Raw genomic sequence first — 22,998 nt, 5'->3', positions numbered from 1 at the left:
TTTCTCCTTATGTCACTGTTGCTCAGTAACTCACTATTCATAGACTAGCATGGTCCATAGTTCACATATGGCTACCTCTGCTTAAAATTCACTAGAAGTTATTTCCCTAACAGATGCTGTTGTTTTGGTAACTTTTCCTGAGCTTTCAACCTTCTCTTCTCTGTCTTTCCTTTGAAGGAACGTGGATGTTAACTACCATGAATTCCAATCCAAGACTCAAAAACCTAAGAGTGAGATTCAGGGATGTTAAATGTATCCGGAATGATGATGATGAAGACTCATATGAGATTTATGAACCATCTGCACCTACATCCATGACAACTCGGAAAATTCATGATTCTTCAGAATATGATTTTGGCATAAACAATGATGACTATGATTACCAGTTTTCATTGGCTACACAACTAGGAATTAGGTCATTCAGAAATGCATCATTGAATCAGGAGGAAGATGAGTTCAATCTTACTGCTCTCGCTCTAGAGAACAGCTCGGAGTTCATATTTCCAAACACAGATAGAGTTAATGACTCAAAATCTTCAAGAAACCTTAGTGGAATCACCGGTAATAACCTCAAAGAGTCTCAAAGAACCCCTCCTGGCTCAGGATCCACTGTGACTGGTACCCTCCTGAAGGACCTCGCTGGCTTAGATGAGAATTCAGTTCTCAACCCTGCCACAGAGCATCATTCCAGCTCATATTATGAAAGTGATGTGGGGGATTCACAGTCAGACATCACAGTGATTCATCTACTTCCTCTTGGTACAAAAGGATCAGGGAGCCAAGAACATGCTAAGCATAAAAAAGCCAAGTCAGAGAGACCCAACCTCATGAAGCATAGGTTCCCCCACATGAAAGTACCAGCCCGAAAAACTGGGAGGCATTCAAACCCAAAGAATACTTATTCCAGAGTGAAGTCCAGGGAGGAAATTCCTATTGAATTGTTCCTCTTAAAACAAAAAAACACATCCAAATTTTTGGACAGAGAATGGTATTTGGCTTCCGAAAAGGGTAGTTATGAAATTATACCAGCAAATGATGAAGACACAGCTGTTGAGAAGCTGCCAAACAGTCCTCAAAATCAGAACATCTCAAAGTCTTGGGGTGATAGCACCTCCCCTACAAAAACAGCAGGAAAGCCAAGTGACATCCCAGTGTTTTCTAGAGTTAGAAATAAATTTCCCCAAGTAAGAGAGGAGGAAAGAAACAGTAGCTTAATGAAAATTAGGACTCGAAAGAAGAAGAAGAATAAGAGGCTTTCACTCCACAGTCCTCTATCTCCAAGGGGCTTCCACCCCCTGAAAGGGGATGCCCAACTCACATTTTTAGACCAGAGACTCAATCACTCACTGTTACCCCACAAGCCCAATGAATCAGCTCCTGCCATAGACCTGAATCAGACCTCCTCTTCAACAAGTATTGACAGGTCACTTCCTGACCATAATCAGACCCTCCCACATGACACTGGGCAGAAGAGCTCTGCTTTCAATCTGTACCAGTCAGTGCCCCCAGAGGAACACTCTCCAACATTTCCTGTCCAAGATCCTGATCAAACACACTCTGCCACAGATCTTAGTCACAGATCCTCTCTTCCACAGCCCAGCCAGGAACTTGATTATGACCTAAGTCATGAATCCTACCCTGAAGACATTAGTCAAGCATCTTTCTTTCCAGACCAAAGTCAAAAGTCTCTCTCTTCAGAAGATGGCCAAACAAGTCCCTCCTCAGACCTAAGCCTCTTTACCGTCTCTCCAGAATTGGATCAGACAACTATTTCTCCAGACCTGGGTCAGGTGCCCCTTTCTCCAGGTGACAACCAGATGACTTCTCCCCAAGACCTGGGTCAGGTGCCCCTTTCTCCAGAAGACAACCAGATGACTTCTCCCCAAGACCTGGGTCAGGTGTCCCTTTCTCCAGGCGACAACCAGATGATCTCCTCCCAAGACCTGGGTCAGGTACCCCTTTCTTCAAACAATACCCAGAAATCCTCCCCGCAAGACCTTAGCCTCTTGACCCTCCCTCCAGAATTTGATGAGGTAGCCCTTCCCCAGGATTTGGATGAGCTGCCCCTCTCTTCAGACTTCAGTCAGGTGACCCTCTCCCCAGACCTCAGCCCTTTGACCCTCTCTCCAGATTTTGATGAGATAATCATATCCTCAGACCTGGGTCAGGTGACCCTTTCTCCAGACCTCATCCAGACAAGCCCCACTCTTAACCACAGGCACAAAACAGCCTCTTCAGATCCTGGTCAAGCATCCCACCCTTCAGATTCTGGTCAGTCTTCACCCCTTCCAGAACTGAACCAGACTCTTCCGGATCTCAGTCATGTGCCATCTGAGCCATCACCTTTACCATCACCCACACTCAATAACACTTCTGTGTCTGAGGAATTCAACCCTCTTGTTGTAGTAGGTCTCAGTAGAGTTGATGGAGATGATATTGAAATTACTCCAAATGAGGAGCTGGAAAGCATTGCCGATGACGATTATGCTGAAGATGAAGATTATGTAACCTATAGTGACCCCTACAAAACAGACACCAGGACGAATATCAACTCCTCCAGAAATCCTGATAATATTGCAGCATGGTACCTCCGAGGTCATGGTGGAAACAAACAATACTATTTTATTGCTGCTGAAGAAATATCCTGGGATTATTCCAAATTTGCCCAAAGGTTTGGCTAGTTTTCTCTCTGTATATTCTCATTTTTCCACCACTGCCATGAAAATCACCTACAACAGTTCTTGGGAGATGATTTTGAACAAACTGTGCTTTATATATCCTGTTTCATCTGGGCCTGTGATATTTCCTTTTTCATTTCCAATATTAGCTTCGTCTACACTTTATGGCACCTAGGCAAATAAGAACCAATACTGTGGAAGTTTATGGTATCCTATGGGTAAATCAGTCTCCCCTTCTGTCTCATATCCACTTACCACACACGCTCCTATCCCCTTTTCTTGCTCTAAGACACACCTTTACCTATGCATAGCTATCTGCTAACCAATGTGGTTTAAGTGAGGTTGGCTTCCATTCTAAACTTCAGTGTAGAAAATCCCCATTTGCATCTACTTGTTAACCACAGTTTCTAAGACATCCATTTACTCCTTTGTTTTTAATATCATTTTCAATTCAGTGTCACTGAAAGATGGAAAGCCACACTGGGCTGGGCCCTGTGTTCTGAGATGAAAACAGAAGAATGGGGCAAGATTCATTAATTCAACTACAGATTCATCGGGGTATATCTGGGTGGCTGTGTACAATAAGCAGCTTGGAGTGGTTAAGAAAGGCTGCCACACTAATATTCTAGCAGTGTGATTACAGAGCGCAAATGCAATGTCCACTGAGACTGAGCCACCTCAGATTATGCATACAGTGGCTGGCATTTCTCTTTAGAATTCTCCTAAAATGCTCTCCCCTGTGATTTCCCACTTCAATGCAGTGCCCATTACTATGTGAGAATAAACTAGTTATCTGAATATTTCTAAGATGAGCTTTAGTGACAGGATTATAGCCTTTACACGGAGTAGAAAGAGTGGGAGCCAGTTCTTTCAAAAATCTTAACCCTCAGGGCTGAAACTGGCCCTTATGGCTGGCATAGTGGTTTGCCTGCTCCACGTGGTTTGTGAGGCTTTGTGGCTAAATGGGGTCAGCAAGGAAGAAAGACAGGAGGGGGGGCAGAATAAGTTTCTCCGTTGATTGCTTTGGGAAGACAATGACTATTAAGCATTTGAAGGATGAGTTTGGGGCTTATGTCCATAGATTTGAGAGATTTGACTCTGTAAGAGAATTTGATGTCCTTTGGCCTCTTGTTGAGTTGATAAGATCCATGAGAAATGTCTTGGATTTATATTTAATTAAGCTTTTTATTTTGAGATAATTGTGGAGTCATGCACTGTTGAGAGAAATTGCACAATATTCCTTGTATGCTTCCTCTTGTTTTCCCCAGTGGCAGTCTCTTAGAAAACTATGATATACCACAAACAGCTTATGAACCTGCTGCTGTCATGAGAAAGAACATTTCCATCTCTGCACACACACACACACACACACACACACACACACACACACACACACTTCATACTGCCCTTGTGTGTATCTTCCACCTCCCTGTCACCATACTCCTCCTTAACCCTGAAGCAACTGGTCAGATCACTATTTCTGTCATTTTGTCATTTCATGACCATTGTGTCATGAAGCATGTGATCTTGGGGGATTGACTTTTTCACCACTAAACATAATTCTCCAGAGATTCATCCTCATTATTACATGCTCTAATAATTCATACTATTGCTCGACAGGCCTTCATATGACATGTACTACAAGTTTTGTTGTTGTTGCTTCTGCTCTTTGTGTATGTTGATGGTGCCAAACTGTGGGGTTTCAGTACACATGGAAGTATCCCAAGCTAATGAACACATACGTTGCATCATACCCTCCTAAAACCTACTCTTGCCAATTTTCAAGGCTGTACTACACAATGATTAATTATCATTGCCATCCTGTATAGCAGATCTCCTGAAGTTACATTTGCTCTCTAAATGAAATGTTGTATCTCTTGACCAATGTCTTCCCTGTGGGCTTCCTTCAAAGCCCCTGGTAACCATTCTATGTGAATTTTTGCCTTTCTGTGTCTAGCTCATTTCATTTAGCAACATGACAAATTTTTCTTCTTTGTAAAGGCTGTATCATATTCCAGTGTGTGTGTGTGTGTGTGTGTGTGTGTGTGTGTGTGTGTGTGTGTGTGCGCGCGTGTGTGTGATTTTCTTTCTTCATTCATCCATAGACATTTAAGTTGATTATGTTTTCAGCTGTTATAAATAATGGTGTGATAAAGTAGCCTTTTCTTTGATATACAAGTCTCACCTTCAATGCTGTGGCCAAAACTGAGATTTCCAGCTAAGCAGGATAGCACATTTTAATCCCAGCACTTGGGAGGCAGAAGCAGAACTAGGCTAGCTAGTGTTACACAGTGAAAGCCCATCTCAAAAAAAAAAAAAAAGAAAGAAAGAAAGAAAGAAAAAAAAGAGAGAAAGAAAGAAATGAGACTGCAATGTATGTTGTAGCTCTATTTCTATTTTTAATTTTTGAGCAACCTCTGTGCTATAAATTAGTTTAGATTCATATTTTTCAGTTTTAAAAGGTTTCTTTTTCTCCATGTACTTGTCAACACTTATCTCTTGTTCTTATAATCACCATCTTAATATTTAAAGTGGTAACCTTTGGATTTTCATTTTCATTTTTTGGTTACTAATATGAGCATTTTTATATATTTGTTGGCAATTTCTGTCTTCTTTGGATAATATATCAAAAATTTTAATATACTATATATAAAAGTTTGTTTCCATATTATTATATTTGTTTACTAATTCACTATTATTAAGAATGTATTTGTGTGTACTTTGTCTATTATTAATCAATATTTTTACTACTAATTGTTTGAGTTCCTTATATATTTTAGATATTTATTTCTTATCAGATACATGCTTATCAATATGTATTCTCCCATCATATAGATAGTTTCTTAATTCTCTTGACTGTCTCCTTTGTTGTTTGTAAACTTCAGTCTGATGTTGGATGAATAGAACTCCATCTGTCCCATTTGTGTTTTGTTATCTGTATTTTGAGAGCCCTATCATGCAAATCTTTGATCAAACAAGTGTCTAAAAGTTTAGGGATAATACGTTTTAGCAAAATCAAAGCTAAGAACTGCCAGTCAGAGTAAAAAGACATTCATCCATCCAATTGCCTTCATGAGGGGACCTTCTGGTTCAGCTGACCATCATCTGACAGTCCCTAGCTCTGGCACTAACTCATTGAATGGTTGTGTCTGTCTTTGGTGTTAAAATGTCTGTTACTATATTATTATATTTGTTTATTAATTTATGTGCTTGACAAAAGCATATTAAGTGCCAAATAACATGCTAAGAACTGGAGAAAGTACCATGAGCAGGCTGGGTGGAATACTGGGCCACAAAGTGGAAGAGCGAGACCTTAATAGATCTCACAGAGAAACCCTGTCTCAAAACAAAAAAAGAAAAGAAAAGAAATTATATTTGAGATGGAAATTTAAACATATATAGTCTCCCGTGTTTTCATTCACATACATTCATTAACTTAACATGAAATTGTTATAAAGTACTCTATGCTACTTATGTGAGCTCTGCGTGTGCCTGGCACCCTCAAAGGCCAGAATATTCCCTAGAACTAGAGCTACAAGTGGTTGTAAGCTGCCCACAGTGGGTGCTGGGAACCAAGCCTAGGTCTCTGAAAGAGTAGCCAGTGCTCTTAACTGCTGAGCCATCTCTCCTAGATTTCTCCAACAGTTTTTAATTTCTTTTTTTTTTTAATAAATGCTATTGCTGTCATTTTAGCGAAATGGACAATGAAGACACTGATGCCACTCCAAAGGACACCACATACAAGAAAGTTGTTTTCAGAAAATACCTTGACAGTACTTTCACCAGACGTGACCCTCAGGGGGAGTACGAGGAGCATCTGGGGATTCTTGGTCCTGTTATCAGAGCTGAAGTGGATGATGTGATCCAAGTAAGTCATGACTTCAGCCCTCTAAATCTGCAGGGATTTGCCACAAACACCGAAGCTGTTAAGGTAGAGGCACCAAAACTATAAGTGATTTGCTTCCCCAAACTAACAAATGACTGCGTCTCCGTCCACACACACCAAGATTGCTTGGCTATTTGACAGTTTTTGAGATTAAAAAAAAAAATCTTCGACTTTTTAACACTAAAAATGATTTAACGTGGAAGAGATAGCCCTGGTTTTTCAAGCTGAAGCCAGCTTGTGTTGAGTGAACATGGAAAATGATTCAACCGTATTCCATGGCAGAAGCAGTGGAAGCAATTGGAGTAGTTTATAAGAGGCAATATGACAAAATGAAAGGAAACTAGATAGTAAAAAAGATGTCTTTCTGTCCTGAAAGAGTGAGCCAGCTTCTTAAGCATGTTACCAATCTTAGCCATTGGTTGCTTTCAAAACCCTGTATCTATTCCCAGCCAATAGTGTGCTTTTAGAACATAGTGTATCTCCCCAATCCTTCCTAACCTGTCATGTATCAAACAAAAGCAAAACAATAGCAACAACAAACAAACAAAAGAGAAGAAAAAGTGCCCCTTACCTAAAGAGCATTCTATGTCCAAAAGCATGGTCTTTTACCTGTGCGAGTATCGGCCAGTTGGCCAATGACGGTTTGCTCCTTTTCAAAAGGTGGAGAGATGGCTCAGTGGGTAAAGAGTGACCATTTAGCATGTGACATGCAAGATCCTGGCCTTGAACTCCAGCACAGTAAAACCAATCAATCAATCAGTCATAGGAGGCAATGGAAATCTGTGTTAGTCAGCTTTCTGTTGCTTTGATAAAATACCCCAGATAACCAAAGGAGGACAAATTTCTTTTAGCCCATGATTTCATCAATGGTTGCTTGACTCCTTCGCTTTGGGTCCTACACTAAATCCAGTAATATGCATAAATTTATTTGCAGTTATAAGCACCCAGCACACCTTAGCTTTGATATCATAACTGCCTATCACAGCCTATAGTGCCGACAGGTTTTGGTTTGGTATGTTAATACATGTGTGGGTCACTCTTTTCTTTTTCTAGGTTCGCTTTAAAAATTTAGCCTCCAGACCATATTCTCTTCATGCCCACGGACTTTCCTATGAAAAGTCCTCTGAGGGAAAGACTTATGAAGATGACTCTCCTGAATGGTTTCAGGAAGACAATGCTGTACAGCCCAATAGCAGTTATACGTATGTATGGCACGCCACGGAGCGCTCTGGGCCAGAGAACCCTGGCTCTGCCTGCCGGGCTTGGGCCTACTACTCTGCAGTGAATGTGGTAGGTTTCAAGTTCTGATCTCTCCCCTCACTGGATAGCTACAGTTCATTGTTTCATGTTAAAAGCCTGCCCTGCAAGCTGATGGGTTGTGGCTCACACCTTAAATCCCAGCATTCAGAGGCAGGCAGATCTCTGTGAGGCCAGCCTGGTCTACAGAGTGAGTTCCAGGACAGCCAGGGATACCCAGAGAAACCCTGCCTTGAAAAACTAAGAGAAGAGGTGTGCGGGGGGGGGGGGGGGGGGAGCCTCCTGTGCTTTTTATCGGATATGTGACAGGGCTGCCATTCACAGTACGGCTGCCACATCCAGGGATTCTCCACACAGTTCATCGGATGTGGCACAGAGAAAAGGGTTCTTATGTAGGACACCATGAGGATTACATAAATGAGGGAACAGAGTGTGCTCACAGAGAACCGTGCTCTCTTGCAATTTAAATGTAGTATGTCTTAAGCCAGACTTTGTGATATTCCAGGAGGTTGGGAGGGCACAAGGGAAGGACTGAGCCAACAGTGAGGGCACAGATCCCATGCTGGGGTTGGGAGTTTAAGGAGGAATTTTTTTTCCCTGCTCCACTTGGGCCATGAGGAGATTAAATTTGTTACTTAATGAGTGGCCTTTGCTAATAAAGAACAAAGTGATAAGAAATATCACTTTGAGTTAATAAGCTCTGAGTTAAATAAGGACACAGGGAGGAGGCTGCAATGTTCCTGGAGGAATAATCCAGGCACATTCCATCCTGCCCAGCTCCCACAGGAAGGTAGAAACAATTAGTTTCTCTGGGCAAACTAGCAACTGTGTTGATCATGACAAACTGTGCCCACCTCCCATCTTCTTGGCTGGTCTTGGGTGCCCAGGAAACTCAGAAGGAAGCCAGCATCCATGCCATTCCCACTGGACAGCTCAGCTGCTGTCTTTTCTCCTGACCTTCAGAAAGGCCCTTGCACAGTGAGACACCCAAACACGGGTGGTTGAAGCTCTACCCAGGTTCACAGCCAACAGAACACAGAGCCTTCTCCCAGCCCTCCTCCAGGCAAAGAGCAGCTTGGCTTCAGATTTGCCCTCAAAGACAGGTTTCTTTGCTAGGACAAGGTATCTAGACAGTTTCCTGGGGTTCCTCTTTGTACCTGGACCAGTGGTTTAGGCTGATGTTTACTAGAATCAGGGGTGCTAGAGAACTCCTATACATTTTGGGGGTGGGGTTAAGGCTGTCACAGGCCAGTTCATGTGAAAGGCCTCTCATGTAACAAAGGAACACAGCCCATATCAAGAGAAGAGGGGTCCCTGGGTCGCCTCCTTAACTCAGTGCTACAAGAAATACCATGCTTGTCTCTGGACATCTGGGACCCCTTGAACACTGGTGATGCTCCTGGGGAAAAGGCATCCCGACATGGAATATCCAGGGCTGCCATGTCTTGTACTTACCTACCTTCACCACTTGGGGACTAGATACAGCATGGCACAGGCAAGGGTGAGGGGGAAAAGATCTGGCCACCCAACCCTTGTGCCACCCTGTCACGGAGGATGCAGCTGCCTACTGGACCCCACACCCACCCAGCTGGCCCTCTGGTTGCAGAAGTAGGGTGTGGCTCTCAAAATTGCTTTTGAACAGTATTTGTAAGCTTTTATATGCTGTTCACTGAAAATTCAAAGATCCTTCATTTATCATTCCACAATGCATACGTTGTTCAAAACAACATGTTGCATGTAGTAAATATACACATGGGTTTTTCAGTGAAGAGAGAGAGCTGGAGGGGAGGGAGGGAGGAAGAGACAGACAGAGAGAGAGAGAGAGAGAGAGAGAGAGAGAGAGGAGAGAGAAAGATTCATCTTTTGATAGTAGAAAGAGCACAGATTCTGTTTCTTATTTATTTGTTGATATTGTTATTCGGTGCTGTTTTTTCAATACTCAGCATCAAACCCAGGGCCTCCTATGTGCTCAAAGACACTCTACTGCCACCGCCCACCCCTCCCCAAACACACGTGCTTTTGGATTAGATGTAAATACCCATCTGTCACAACAGGGACACTAGGAAAATGATTTGCACTTCATTAACCTCAGGCTCTAAAATTAGGGGGGAGAAAGGTAGGAGCTGTGTGTGGTGGTGAAGATCTGTAATTTCAGCAACTCAGGAGGCTGTGGGATTGGCTCAGTGTATTCAAGGATGGTCTGAGCAATTTAGTGCGAGCCTGTCTTTAAAAAAGATTAAAAAGAAGCTAGGAAAATCAATTCAGTTCCCAATATCAAAACAGAGAGGGACATCTTTAATCCCAGCACTCAGGAGGAAGAGGCAGGTGGATCTCTGTGAATTCAAGACCAGCCTGGTCTACAAGAGCTAGTTCCAGGACAGCCTCCAAAGCCACAGAGAAACCCTGTCTCGAAAAACCAAAAACCAAAAAACAAAACAAAACAAAACAAAAACAGAGAGGGAAAAAAGGAAGTGTGGCGTGGGGAGGTTAATAGACACCTGTTCAATAAATGTATTTCCATTTGCCATTAGGGACAGCTGCCAAGATTAAATGAAATACTATAGGCAAGCCTTTAATACAGTATAGATGCTCAGTAAATGGTATCCATTTGGTTGTCGATTTTATTCTTATTACTCAGATAAAGGACAACTACCCAGACTTAGTTATTACTGATCTTCAAGTTTGGAGGCTCTTAGATGAGATTTCCTTTTGTGTAAGAACTGGGATTGCCAGAAGAGAAAATAAAAATATCCTGATGGAAAGCAAGTGTTTATAGTTTGCTCTTCTTGTCTTCCAGGAGAGAGACATCCACTCGGGCTTAATTGGCCCCCTTCTGATCTGCCGGAAAGGGACACTTCACCCGAAGAGCAAACTGCCAATGGACATGAGGGAATTTGTCTTACTCTTCATGGCCTTTGATGAAAAGAAGAGCTGGTACTACGAAAAGTTTAAAAGGTCATGGAGAATCGAATCTCCAGAAGTGAAAAATTCCCACAAATTTTACGGTATTTTCCCTCTGACTTTGATCTGCTCTGATTAAGTCTCACCAGGTCACAAGATTAAGCCTCAGCAATTCACAAAGATTCCTGACCTTAGGTCTTCACAACATTAGATTTTAGCTGTTCCTGAGGAGCCCAGAGCAACAATTAAACCTGGCTCCTCAGCATCCTAGAGAGCAGATCTGGCCCATAAGAAACCCTGCTAAAGAGTGTAGAGAGAGTGCTGGATAGCACGCACTGGCTGGCACCAGACAGCATGCAAGAAAATGGGTACTGTGCTCCAGATGGCAGCATACATAGGAGTGGGCGTGATACCACTCTACTCTTTAAGACATCAATGACCCTGTTTCTTGTTGTCTAAAACAATCAGTATTTACACTGATACATTCATGTGTGAATGATCATCATGTGTCTCTTCTGAAATCCTTTCCTTTCCCACCTCCCATCTCTAGGCCTGTCAGTCCTGAAGTTTGCTTCCTTTAGAAACCCCCTCAGCCTAGTAAGATACCACAGGCTGCAGAATCAGATGGGCTGTCTCTTGGCCATGTCCTTTGCTTAAGGAACATCCTCCAGGAAATGTTTCCTGATTTCCTCAAAAAAAAAAAAGGAGACATTTATTATAGTTTCAATCCTAAACACATTGTTGTCTAATTCTTGGACATTTGGTGATCCCAACGAGTAGTATTTATTGGGGTATGTGACAAACAGACCTCTGGAGCTCCCCAGACCCTAGCTCGGCGTCTGGCTTTTGTAGCATGTGCTCAGGAGTTGTATGAAATGGAACACATCCTCCTTTTCATCTCTATCAAATATTCATTGAGCACCTCTGTTGAGTCTTCATTCCATGTCCTGGTGCAGCCACTGAACAATGCTGATGTTATGATCACTCCCAATACCCTTCACTCTTATGACATCTAATTCTTTAACAGAACCTGAAGCATGGGCGAGAGCTGGTGTTATGTGTTGAAGGTGATTAAGGTTATCAGGTGCTTTAAACACACATACACACACAAACATATATATATATATATATATATATATATATATATATATATATATATAGAGAGAGAGAGAGAGAGAGAGAGAGAGAGAGAGGTATTGTGCTCAAGGATAACACAAGAAGATCTTGAGTTCAAGGTCACCTTGAGCTAAAGAGAGTTCCAGGCTAGCCTGGGGTATATATATCAAGACCCCATCTAAAACAAACAAACAAACAAAATCTACCTATTTCACTAAAGGGAAGGTAGATACAGCATGGCAATCTTAGAATCTGACCTGAGAAGTGAGTAGAGGAGAGTATGACACACTGCTACCTGTCATTTACTCTCACCCCAGGGGATTGCATTATCTGCCCATTTTCATTTTCTGCATCAAAGGGACATTTATACTATCAATGCGAAGGGCAAAAATGGACAGAGTCTTAAGCAGGAGAGGGACAAAATCTTGGAGAATGAGAGAAAAACTGTTCTGAAGCGGAAGTGGCCCACACTTTTGTAGGTGTTTGTCAAGTAGCCTAAGGATTTGGAAGTTCTGATTCAGCCTTGCATTGGTTATGTGAAACCACCAAGGGCCCTTTCTATGCCTGGGTAGGCCTAGGAATGCCCAGTAATGAGGAAGCTGGGTAGGGAGTGGGTGGTTTACCCTGCTCCTCCTTGTGCATACAAGTTTTTAATTGATTACAACTCTCTTTCCTTCCAGCCATTAATGGGATGATCTACAATCTGCCTGGCCTGAGAATGTACGAGCAAGAGTGGGTGAGGCTCCACCTGCTGAACATGGGCGGCTCCCAGGACATTCATGTGGTTCACTTCCATGGCCAGACCCTGTTGGATAATAGCACCAAACAGCACCAGTTAGGAGTCTGGCCCCTTCTACCTGGTAAAGATCTGGGCAGTGGAAGAGGTCCCCACTGAGAAACAGCAGGACGGGGCACCTGTAACTTCCTCTCCTTGTACATCTACTATTTCAGGGAAGATTCTGGTCTAGATGTCAGGCAATGCCTTGTTTCTATGCTATACACATACAGAGCACAAACCAGATCTCCTATGAGCTGTGTAGGCACCTCTTAAGACAGGTTTGTGAGCCCGCTTAGGTCTTCAGAGATTCTGTATCTCATGCAGCTTCTCCTGGGCATCTGTGTGACACAAGAATCAGATATCAGTACATAACAAATAAGTCACCAAGGCACAAAGAAAGAAATATTGCTGCTGGGAGGTTGATTAGGACCTTAAACTGGCTCTTCTGGATTCTTGAATTCTACTTCTGAAACCTTCACCCTAACCTTTCTGGGTAAGCGATTCTGGGAGTCATAATCTTGAACAGATTCATGGCTGTGGAGAGCAAGCCTTTTAATGATTGTAAAAGCTAACGGGTATTTAGAGCTTTTCATGTGAAAACTTGGTAATTAATATAGATCTAAACAAACAGAAATCATCAGGAAAGATTTTTGTTGTGTCACTGAGTTGTTTGTAGGGAAATCTGCTAGTGAATGGGGTGATGAGGGTGAGATACCACTGAAGAACCCAATACTCTAGTTAAGACGCACATCTATTGAGACTTTCCTCTCTGAGACTTTAAAAACCTATAGATCATGGAGAGGAGACCCAGGATTCTGCATCTCTTGCAAGTAGCTGCCCTCCAATACATACTGTCTGAGGAACTAATGAATGAAGCAATCCCTTCACAGGAGTTGGGGAGTGGAAGTCATTGTGTGAATTGGTCTCTTATATGGACACAGAGGTCCAGTGGGTCTATTTTACTAAATACAGGGAGAGATGGCTTCTTGTTTGGTTCTCAAGAGCCATTCCCTAAGAGATCAGGAAAAAAATAAAACTTTTGTTGAACTTCAGAGACAGGATGAACCAGGCCGAATTCACCCCATCTTTTCACCAAGTGTTAGCAAGTGAGTGATTCATTGCAAAGTGAGTGACCTGAGAAGCTAAGGTTGAGCAACCCACATAAATCTTCAAACAAAAATGACATTTCAGAAAGGAACATGTGAGATCTGATTCACTGTGTTTGAGATGGACAGCCATCAGCTGTTAATTTTTACCCACAGTCTGGGACATGGTTATAAGTTATAGTTAATAGAATTTAAGTATAAGATCAAATGGAAGACAGTGGACATTAAGTGTCAGTACAAATAAACAGAAGTTTTAGAAACTTTTTCCATTTTTTCTGAAATAATTTATATATGTTTTATCTAAGTATGTACACTTCAAGAGGATTTGAAACCATAAGGCAAGGATATTTTTATTCCTTACATATTAAAAAGTAAAAAGAAAACATATTCTATAACTCTAAAGTTGGGTGACAACTCATTCTAGGTCATTTTGAAACTTGAAATGTGTTTTTGAATTGTATATAGGCTAATTTGTAATGGTGTGTTTAGATAAATGAAAATTCCTTTTTAAGGAGGGCTGATAAGTTTGTTGTTGTTTTTTTTAATATAGGGTGATCTATTTTTAGCAGTTTCTTTCTTGATTTGTATTTGCTCCATGGTTTGTTTGCTCAAAATAAAGTCCATGTATCCCCATGAAGTGATAGATGGCTTGAACTCCTGGCCCTTCTGCCTTCTCCTTCTGAGTCCTTTGACTAGAGGCATATACTGGGGTGCCCAGTTTATAAGGTTCTTGGTAACACAGAGCTTTGTGAATTTTAAGCAAACATTCTCTTGACTGAGTATGTCCACACCCTTGGTTTTGTTAATTTGTGGATGCTGGTGTTATAGCTGTTGTCAGATTCACTTTTATCTGTAATGGCCTCAAGAGAAAAGAATCACTCTCAAATTCTCCCCTGCAGCTTCTTGTGACTTTAAGATTCTCAGAGAAGAGCTCCACCACAATATTGATTTAATAGTCATTAAGTTTGTAATTTTCTCTTTCACTCTCTATTTTAGGTTCATTTAAAACTCTTGAAATGAAGGCATCAAAGCCTGGCTGGTGGCTCCTGGACACAGAGGTTGGAGAAAACCAGATAGCAGGCATGCAAACGCCCTTTCTCATCATAGACAAAGGTATCACCCATGTGACATTTACTGGTGAGGGGGTATCTGATAATAGGAATTTCCAATTTCCAAATATATGATTCTTACAAATGTCTGATTCTCATCATTCTGTTGTGACAATGACACAATGACCTTTTTTTTCTGGTCATTAAAAACTTAACAATTTATCTGTAAAACCCTAACAGATGGATCAAGTATTTCATGACTGGGGAAACCAATAGAAAGTGTGCTTCCCATTGGACCGAACCAAGCCTTCTGAATGTTGGTGTCAGTTAGGAGGCCTGGGCAGTCTATGAGACCTCTGACATTAGAACCAGTATTTATCCCTGGTGCATAAATGGACTTTGGGAGCCCATTCCCCATGGATGGTTACTCTCTCAGTCTAGATACATGGGGGAGGGCCCTCCCCCAAATGATATGACAGACTTTGATGATTCCCCCAAGGAAGGCCTCACCTTTCCAGGGGAGTGGATGGAGGGTGGGAGGGGGTTTGGTGGTGGGTACGGGAGGATGCGATGGAGAGGGAACTGGGATTGATATGTAAAATAAGATTGTTTCTAAATTAAATTTTAAAAACAGACAAAGGGGGAAAAAAAGGAAGTGTGCTTCCTCAGGATTTTTAACCCATGGGAAATATACGTAAGAAAATCTTCAAGTTCCTAGAGTAAAGCAGAAAGAGAAACCAGGATTCTGTAATAATGGGAAGTTTATCCATCCATTCATTATTAAGTCTTGTCAATCATCTGTTGACTACCAAACAGTGTGTTCATATCCAGGTACCCACTAACCGGTATTTCCTCCCTTGAGCAAGATATAAATAAATTTGTAATCTCCAGGCCAGTAGCCAAGAGTGCAGTCTTAGGAAAAACAGTACTTAATGTCATTACTTTGTTTTAAAATCCACCCAGACAGAAATCAATTTAAAAATGTTTTTTAAGACTCCATTTATTTTCTCCTGTGGTAGTCACTATTTTAATAAGCACCAGTATTGCTGAGTTCTTATCACTTTCTGATCATGTCTATTAATGTCACTGTCATGAAAGATAAGTGAAAACAGTCTCTGGCCATGGAGGTTTTACTTATTATATATTTCTAAGCAAAAACTGACTGATTTTTGTTTTTGTTTTTCATAGGGTGTAAGATGCCAATGGGACTGAGCACTGGTGTCATATCTGATTCACAGATCAAGGCTTCGGGACATTTGAGTAAGTAGTAATGTCATAGCCTGTGACTGGCGATGCCTGCATTGTGCAGTATGTAGCTCATGAAGCTATACATGGGAACCTGACCATGGGCCAGTTCCTCTCTCTAGGCTACCATCTGCCTCAGTTCTAAGGAAACAGCTCTGTCTGTGGCTCTCCTCTGGTAGTGTAAGAAATACAGCAGGCACTAGAAATCATATTAATACACTTATCATTTCCACTCCCCAGAGGGTCTTCTCTAGGAAACACCAAGAACTCAGCATTGCTGATATCTCTACCTAAGTAGCCCATAGCTCTGCAAGGATTTGGCATGAAAGTAAACAGCTTAATCTAATGACCATGTGATCATTTTCCAAACCCCATTTATCTTGCCTAGATTGTCTTATACACATATAACCTCCAGCCAGATTCACAGGGTTTTAGCATCCAGCAAAGAAGGTCCCAGTGCTTATGCTACCATTCATCTAGTCAAGAAATGTTATGATTGGAACATCTCTTAAACGTATTCATTCTGCCTCGGATACATTCCTGGGATCTAGAGGCCACCATCAAGAGCATAATGAGGCTCCTCCCATGGATTCCTCCCAAATCTTCCTGTTCAGTAGGCACATTTAGTGGTAGCCATATCAACATGAATGAGAAAACACAAACATGGACCTGTGTGCAAGAAAGGGTGGATGATGCTTTACAGCTGACTAAACACGGCCTGAAGCCAAGGTTTCATCACTGAGGGCTGGTTTGGCAGCCAATGCCCATGCCACCTGCCTGGTCTCCTAACTATAGCACAGATCCCCCAAGGATCTGCTTCTCTGCTGGACTAAACTTACTTAAGAAATTGGTGATTTTCTATTAAAAAAAAAAAAGCAAACTTCAAGCTAGACATGGTAGTACATGAGGCAGAGAGACTGTGAGCTTGGGTCATATTATAAGACCTTCTCTCAAAAAAATAAATAAATTCACAATTCATTTTTTCTTTTTTTGAATTTAGATTATTGGGAGCCCAAATTAGCACGGTTAAACAATGGTGGCTCGTATAATGCTTGGAGTATAGAAAAATCTGCATTAGACTTTGCCTTTCAATCTTGGATCCAGGTATGTCTTACTACCCTGATAATAATGACTGCTATTATGGCAAAAATGGCAGTGGGTTAGTAGTTTCTTACAATGGTGTTAAAGAAAACAGCAGTAAGTGGTGGTAGTTACCATTCTCAGCACTTTGCTTCCTCATATCAACCCTGGGAGGTAGCTCCAGTGATTTTTCAATCTAAGAAAGAAAAACCCAGACAAAGGTATCAACTGCCTTCCCAAGGTAAAACACACCTATAGCCAGTGCCTCAACTGACACTCAAGTCCAGATGTGCTTTGCTCGACTGTGGATCGTACCTGGCCATTTTATGAGTTCGCTAAGAGCTTGGGCATTGTCTAGTGCTAAAGAAAGCTGATTATAGCATGAGTTATGACAAGGTGTGACTCACCAACAAGGATGGTTCTGTTTATTGACTTGGCTGTATTGCAGGTGGACATGCAGAAGGAAGTTGTAGTCACAGGCATACAAACCCAAGGTGCTAAACACTACCTAAAGTCTTGCTTTATCACGGAATTCAATGTGGCCTACAGCTCTGACCAAACCAACTGGCAGATCTTCAGAGGGAACAGCACAAAGAACACGATGGTTTGTGCACCTGTTTCTCACTAAATCTTAAGACTTACCCTGGGGTTTCCTTAGCAGTATCCTTCACAATTAAATTTCAGGGCCTTTGAAATGTGAATGGTTTTCTAAGGGTCCTGGTAAGTAAAAATGGCAATAGATGATAAGTCTGTATATTACAAATTAAAAGGATACATGGAGCTACTAAAACTTCAGATCTCCACAAAACCTGAGAGGAAAAACTCATTTAAGCAAGCACCCCTACAAAGTACTATCAGGTGGTGTAAAACAGTGTCCGCCCTTGATCAACACAGAGCCTATCTAGAAACGGCCCTCAAAGAGTTTTGATTTCACTATCATATTTTATTTTGTCCTTTATCTAACATACCTTAATTTATGGTGATTATGATTTTGCAGTGGTTCTCTGAGGCAGTGTGATTCTCAGGCTGCCTGAAGACTGATGTCCTCCTTCCTGGTCCTCCACGAGCCCAGCCAAGATTCCTAGATTATCCCCTTGTCCCCAGCCTCCTCCCCAAAGGAAAACATTTAAAATCAGAGAGACTGTCCACTGCCATTAAACCAACCATCTTCAATCTGTTTCTATTGATATTCTATGGAAACCATTTACCATAGGCTACTTTTTCCTTTGCTCCCTCAGCTAGTTCTAACAGTGACACATTTGTAATGTAGTTTAGATGAAAATCTTAAATTATGGTGCTTATAAGTCAGTAGTGGGAGAGGAAACACAGATAACAGTCGACATCATACCTTAGGGATTTTCACATCCATATTTATGTGTCGTTTGACTGTTTTGCCCTGTTTCTAACTTCAATAGCACAGTGATAGAAGACTTGAAAAGTAAATCAAGGCACATTCCTTTCCCTTCAATGCTAAGGTTGAGATTTCTAAAATTCATATTAATTCACTCATTTGTCCTAAACCACCCACAAACCCACCTGGACCTTAAAATCTCTCTGTGGGAAGTTTAAATTTTTTAAATTCACTTTCTTTCATTAGTAGTTTGAAGGTTATTTGAACTGTCTATTTTATAACAGTTCATAAAACTGGAGGTGAGTTGAGTTGTGATACTTTTTTTTTTGGCTTTTTGAGACAATGTTTCTCTGTATAACAGCTCTGGCTGTACTGGAAGTAGCTCTGTGGACCAGGCTGGCCTCAAACTCACTGAGATCTGCCTGCCTCTGCCTCCCAAGAGCTGGGATTAAAGGTGTGCACCGCCACTGCCCGTCGAGTTGTGATACTTTTCGAAGCTCTTAAAATATGAACTGGCCCCTTTCCTCTAAATTGTGGGTCACATGTGTAGAATCTGTCGTTTTGGTTGTCCTTGGATGTCCTCCCGACATCTGCAGGGGCTGTAGCAACATTGCCTACTTCATTTGTGAGATCATAATCTCTCACTTCTTTTACTTTTGGGTCAGGCCTGCTGGGGTTTGTTTTTAGTCTTCTCCAAGCACCAGCTTTTTTATTGATTTCCTCCTATTGTTTAAGTGTGCAAAGTCTCCTCTTGGCTTCCATTTTAGCTGGGCATTCGAGTCAGTGAAAGGGAGGTGGGGCACAGCCTGGTGACTTCCAAGTAGGTGGTCAGAGTCCAAGCTGTCACTGGGCACCTTAGGAGGCATTATTTCTCCTGGCTGCTAGGTAGGAGCAGAGTTCCACACTGGCTTCTCCTGACACTGCTGAGCGATCCTGCCTAAGATCTGCAGAGACAGTGTCCTGGGCTCCTACTTTGGCCTTCTCTAATACCCTAGGATGGTTCCAGTCCCTCTTCAGTGCTACAAACCTAAAAGTCTAATCCTTCATTACAACTGTTACTCCAGTGCTTGGGTTGTATCTAGGTTTTGTTTGTTTTTCTACGATAGTTGGCTAGTATCAACAGTTATCTAGTGTGATTGTTGCTGTCTTCATCTCTAAGCCTGAGACATGTGAAGTAAACGGAAAGCCTGGGGCCCCAGGACCATGCTATTCCCTTTCTCTGAAAGGCTTAGCTGGCTGCTCTGCTTTCTTCATACCTTCTTCCCATCTTCATTGGCATCTTTTGTGTATAGTCCAGGGTTTCTGGATCTACATAACAAAGGGAATAGAAGAAAGTGCATGGCACCAGTTCCCTGAAGGAGAAGTATCCACACATCAGTTTTTCATACCAAATTGAATTGATTCAGTTCCCATGAAAGAACCTTACAAAACCTGTTAGATGGGTTTGCTATAAATCCAATCAGCTTATAGAGAATGGTTATCAATGCTTTCCTCTTTCCCTCTAGGATTTTGCTGGCAATTCAGATGCCTCTACAATAAAAGAGAATCAGTTTGACCCACCAATTGTGGCTAGATACATCAGGATACATCCAATAAAGTCCTACAATAGACCTGCCCTTCGCCTAGAGCTTCAAGGCTGTGAAGTGAACGGTAAGGGACTGGAAGCATCACCTTCTCACAGCCACTCCAAGACTCAAGACTAGAATTCTTAGATACCTTCAGTGACTTAGGCTCCAGAAAAATCTTTGCAAAACACAAGCCCCAATCCAGGATGTTCTCTGGATGGTCTAAACAGAGACGGAGCCTGGTTCCCATAGTTAGGAGGTAGGCATGGTATCACTAAAGGATGTCTACATGATGTGAGCACTACCATGGCGTCATCACGGCCCTATAAGGAAATGGTCTTGGTTGGAACTGTCACGATCAGCCCATTTTCAGTGAGAGCTACCTGACTCTTTCAAAGCCCCCTAGGCCACTCAGATTTTAATGAAGGAGCCACATCACTGGCCTATTTTTGGAGTTGGGTGAGTGTTTTTTAATCTGAACCTGGTTTCCTGTTTCTGGAACCACGAGTGTGCTCTGTATTCTGTTTTGGACCCTGTATAAGTACTCAAGTCTTTCCAAACTTCGTTGTTTTTTCAGGGGATGAAATTTGGCTTGTGATCTAACCAAATCTGAGTCATAAGAAGCAGTCATAATAATAATGGTCTACTGACTGTTCTCTGATTTTGGTTTATTTTGGTTTTTCTGGGTTTTTTTTGGGGGGGGCGTTGAGACAGGGTTTCTCTGTGTAGCCTTGGATGTCCTGGAACTTCACTCTATAGACCAGGTTGGCCTTGAACTCAGAGATCCACCTGCCTCTGCCTTCTGAATGTTGGGATCAAAGGTGAACACCACCACTGCCCAGCTTGTTCTCTGATTTTTGAAGCACAGCTATCCAGTATTTTTGACTTTCAGGCATATATAGAAAATACTATCATCGTCCAGGCATTCTGAGGTAAAAGACTAAAGCAATTGGCCCAGGACTTGACTGACCCAGGCCTCAGATGACTGTTAAAAAACTGAGTAGGTGAAGAGACTTATAGTTGCATGCTGTGTCATGATCTTGTAAGCTACATCATCTTTCCCTGAGGTAGGGGAGGGAGCCCTGACTCACTGTGAAGAAAGTACCTGAATTTTGAAACCAGATTCTTACCCAAGCAGATAATGCTGCACTTGACATTTGTGAGAGATATGGATATGGACATTTGCCAGTATCTAAATACTGGTAGTGTATAAAAGTGCCCACGCAAAATTTTGTGTAGGAAGGATTACTCCATGAAAGAAAACTATAAGTCATTGGAGTTTTGTTTCCATAATTATAGTGTAAATGGTAGCTTTGTTCAATCATGTAGTCTAGCTAACCTACAATGTGAAGTTCAATTCTTTAATTTATTGAAAACATTCATTTTCTACATAATAAGCATTGCTTTTTTCCTCCAGTTTTTGGAACTTACATAGTGAGCAGTACAGGTTCCTTTTAGGATTTTTTTTTCACATAGAAAAAGCAAGCTATAGCTTCAAAAACAGAAGTCCATGGTTTTCAAAAAAAATAAAATCAAAGTAGCACTAAGATAAGTAGTCAGCTACCCTGGCTAACTAGCTGTGTTTCCTACATCAACAGGTCAGCTTTGTTGCCTAGAATGCTCAAATTGTACCTTGGCAAAATTCCAGAAAGTGCATGTATTCAAATTTTTGAAAAGGAAAACATTAACGGTGACTACCAAAGCTCCACTTCATCTTCTAGTCAGCTTCTGTTAGAAGAAACTGGTTTTGGTTTGTTTGTTTTTTTGTTTTTTATGTACAGCTATGCATTGCTGAACTGTAGGGATCAGTTCTTTGAAAATGCATCTCTAGGCTATTTTGTTATCATGCAAACAAAATAAATTGTGTTTACACAAACCTAGGCAGTACAGGCCAGTCACTCAATGTGGTCTCTTGATGCAGTCAAGAAAAACTATGAATAAGCATAACATGAATGACACAGTTTCACAGTAAGCTACTCTTTTACAAGTAGAAAGGGCATACTCAAAAATAATTAGAAAGTTGAGTAAATACACAAAACAGTTACATTGTGGTTTATTATTAACTGTACATATTTCTTTTTTGTTTTTTGTTTCTCAAGACAGGGCTTCTCTGTGTAGCTTTGGAGTCAATCCTGTAGATCAGACTGGCCTTCAACTCACAGAGATCTGCCTGCCTCTGCCTCCCGAGGGCTGGAATTAAAGGCATGTGCCACTTTCCGGCTGAATAATTTTATGTACTATACAAATACACATGTATCAACACAATAGAATGATTTATATGGGCACCATCACACACACACACACACACACACACACACACAGGTTATATGTTATTTATGACAACTATGATGTCACAAGACATCAGCTCCATAGTCTAATGGGACCACTATTATTTGTGTGCTCTGTTATTAACTAAAATGTCATTATGCAGCATGTGATGGTACATGGATTTTTCAGAACTACCATCTACCTCAAAACAAAGACTGACAATTGCATGACTGTCTGAAGAAGGGAGTATCCATACTTAGGATATAGTATTTGGTGATATACTGGCATTAAATTCAGTTTCCTGTTCTTCTGACTGTCTTGCGTTGGGCAAGTTACTGTATCTTGCTGTACTCTATGTTCTTCTGTCAAATAGGCTGAATATGAGCATTGAACAGTATATTTGTAGCACCAGAGCACAATTTGCACTTGAATTGAACAAATGTTCTTTGTTTCGATTGTTTTGCTGTTCCCTGGGAGTGGTATTTCTCGCCTCCTCTGTTGCAAAATGCAATGCAGCGACTATTAGCTCTGTGTAATTAATCACATTACTTTCCGCTTGACAGGATGTTCCATGCCACTGGGCCTGGAAGATGGAAGGATAGAAAACAAGCAAATCACTGCATCTTCATTTAAAAAGTCATGGTGGGGAGACTACTGGGACCCCTCCCGTGCCCGCCTGAATGCCCAGGGCCGTGTGAATGCCTGGCAAGCCAAGGTG

The 22,998-nt window shown here is 41.6% G+C and overlaps 1 protein-coding gene across 1 annotated transcript in view; it reads left to right on the top strand.

The window, feature by feature from the left end:
- The window catches only part of F5 (coagulation factor V), a 65,376-nt gene that overhangs the window by 39,332 nt on the left and 3,046 nt on the right, over window positions 1–22,998 (top strand). Inside the window, exons 13-23 of the mRNA XM_027417161.2 lie at window positions 178–2,671; window positions 6,372–6,546; window positions 7,618–7,854; window positions 10,619–10,826; window positions 12,519–12,698; window positions 14,719–14,835; window positions 15,960–16,031; window positions 17,017–17,120; window positions 17,545–17,700; window positions 19,953–20,097; window positions 22,844–22,995. Of these exons, the coding sequence (XP_027272962.1) occupies window positions 178–2,671; window positions 6,372–6,546; window positions 7,618–7,854; window positions 10,619–10,826; window positions 12,519–12,698; window positions 14,719–14,835; window positions 15,960–16,031; window positions 17,017–17,120; window positions 17,545–17,700; window positions 19,953–20,097; window positions 22,844–22,995 (4,040 nt within the window). The remainder of the gene's footprint in view (window positions 1–177; window positions 2,672–6,371; window positions 6,547–7,617; window positions 7,855–10,618; window positions 10,827–12,518; window positions 12,699–14,718; window positions 14,836–15,959; window positions 16,032–17,016; window positions 17,121–17,544; window positions 17,701–19,952; window positions 20,098–22,843; window positions 22,996–22,998) is intronic.

Source organism: Cricetulus griseus, chromosome 5, assembly GCF_003668045.3.
Source record: "Cricetulus griseus strain 17A/GY chromosome 5, alternate assembly CriGri-PICRH-1.0, whole genome shotgun sequence".
NCBI lineage: Eukaryota > Metazoa > Chordata > Mammalia > Rodentia > Cricetidae > Cricetulus > Cricetulus griseus.
The sequence above is the reverse complement of the archived record's forward strand: the minus strand, read 5'-3'. Positions and strand labels throughout refer to the sequence as shown.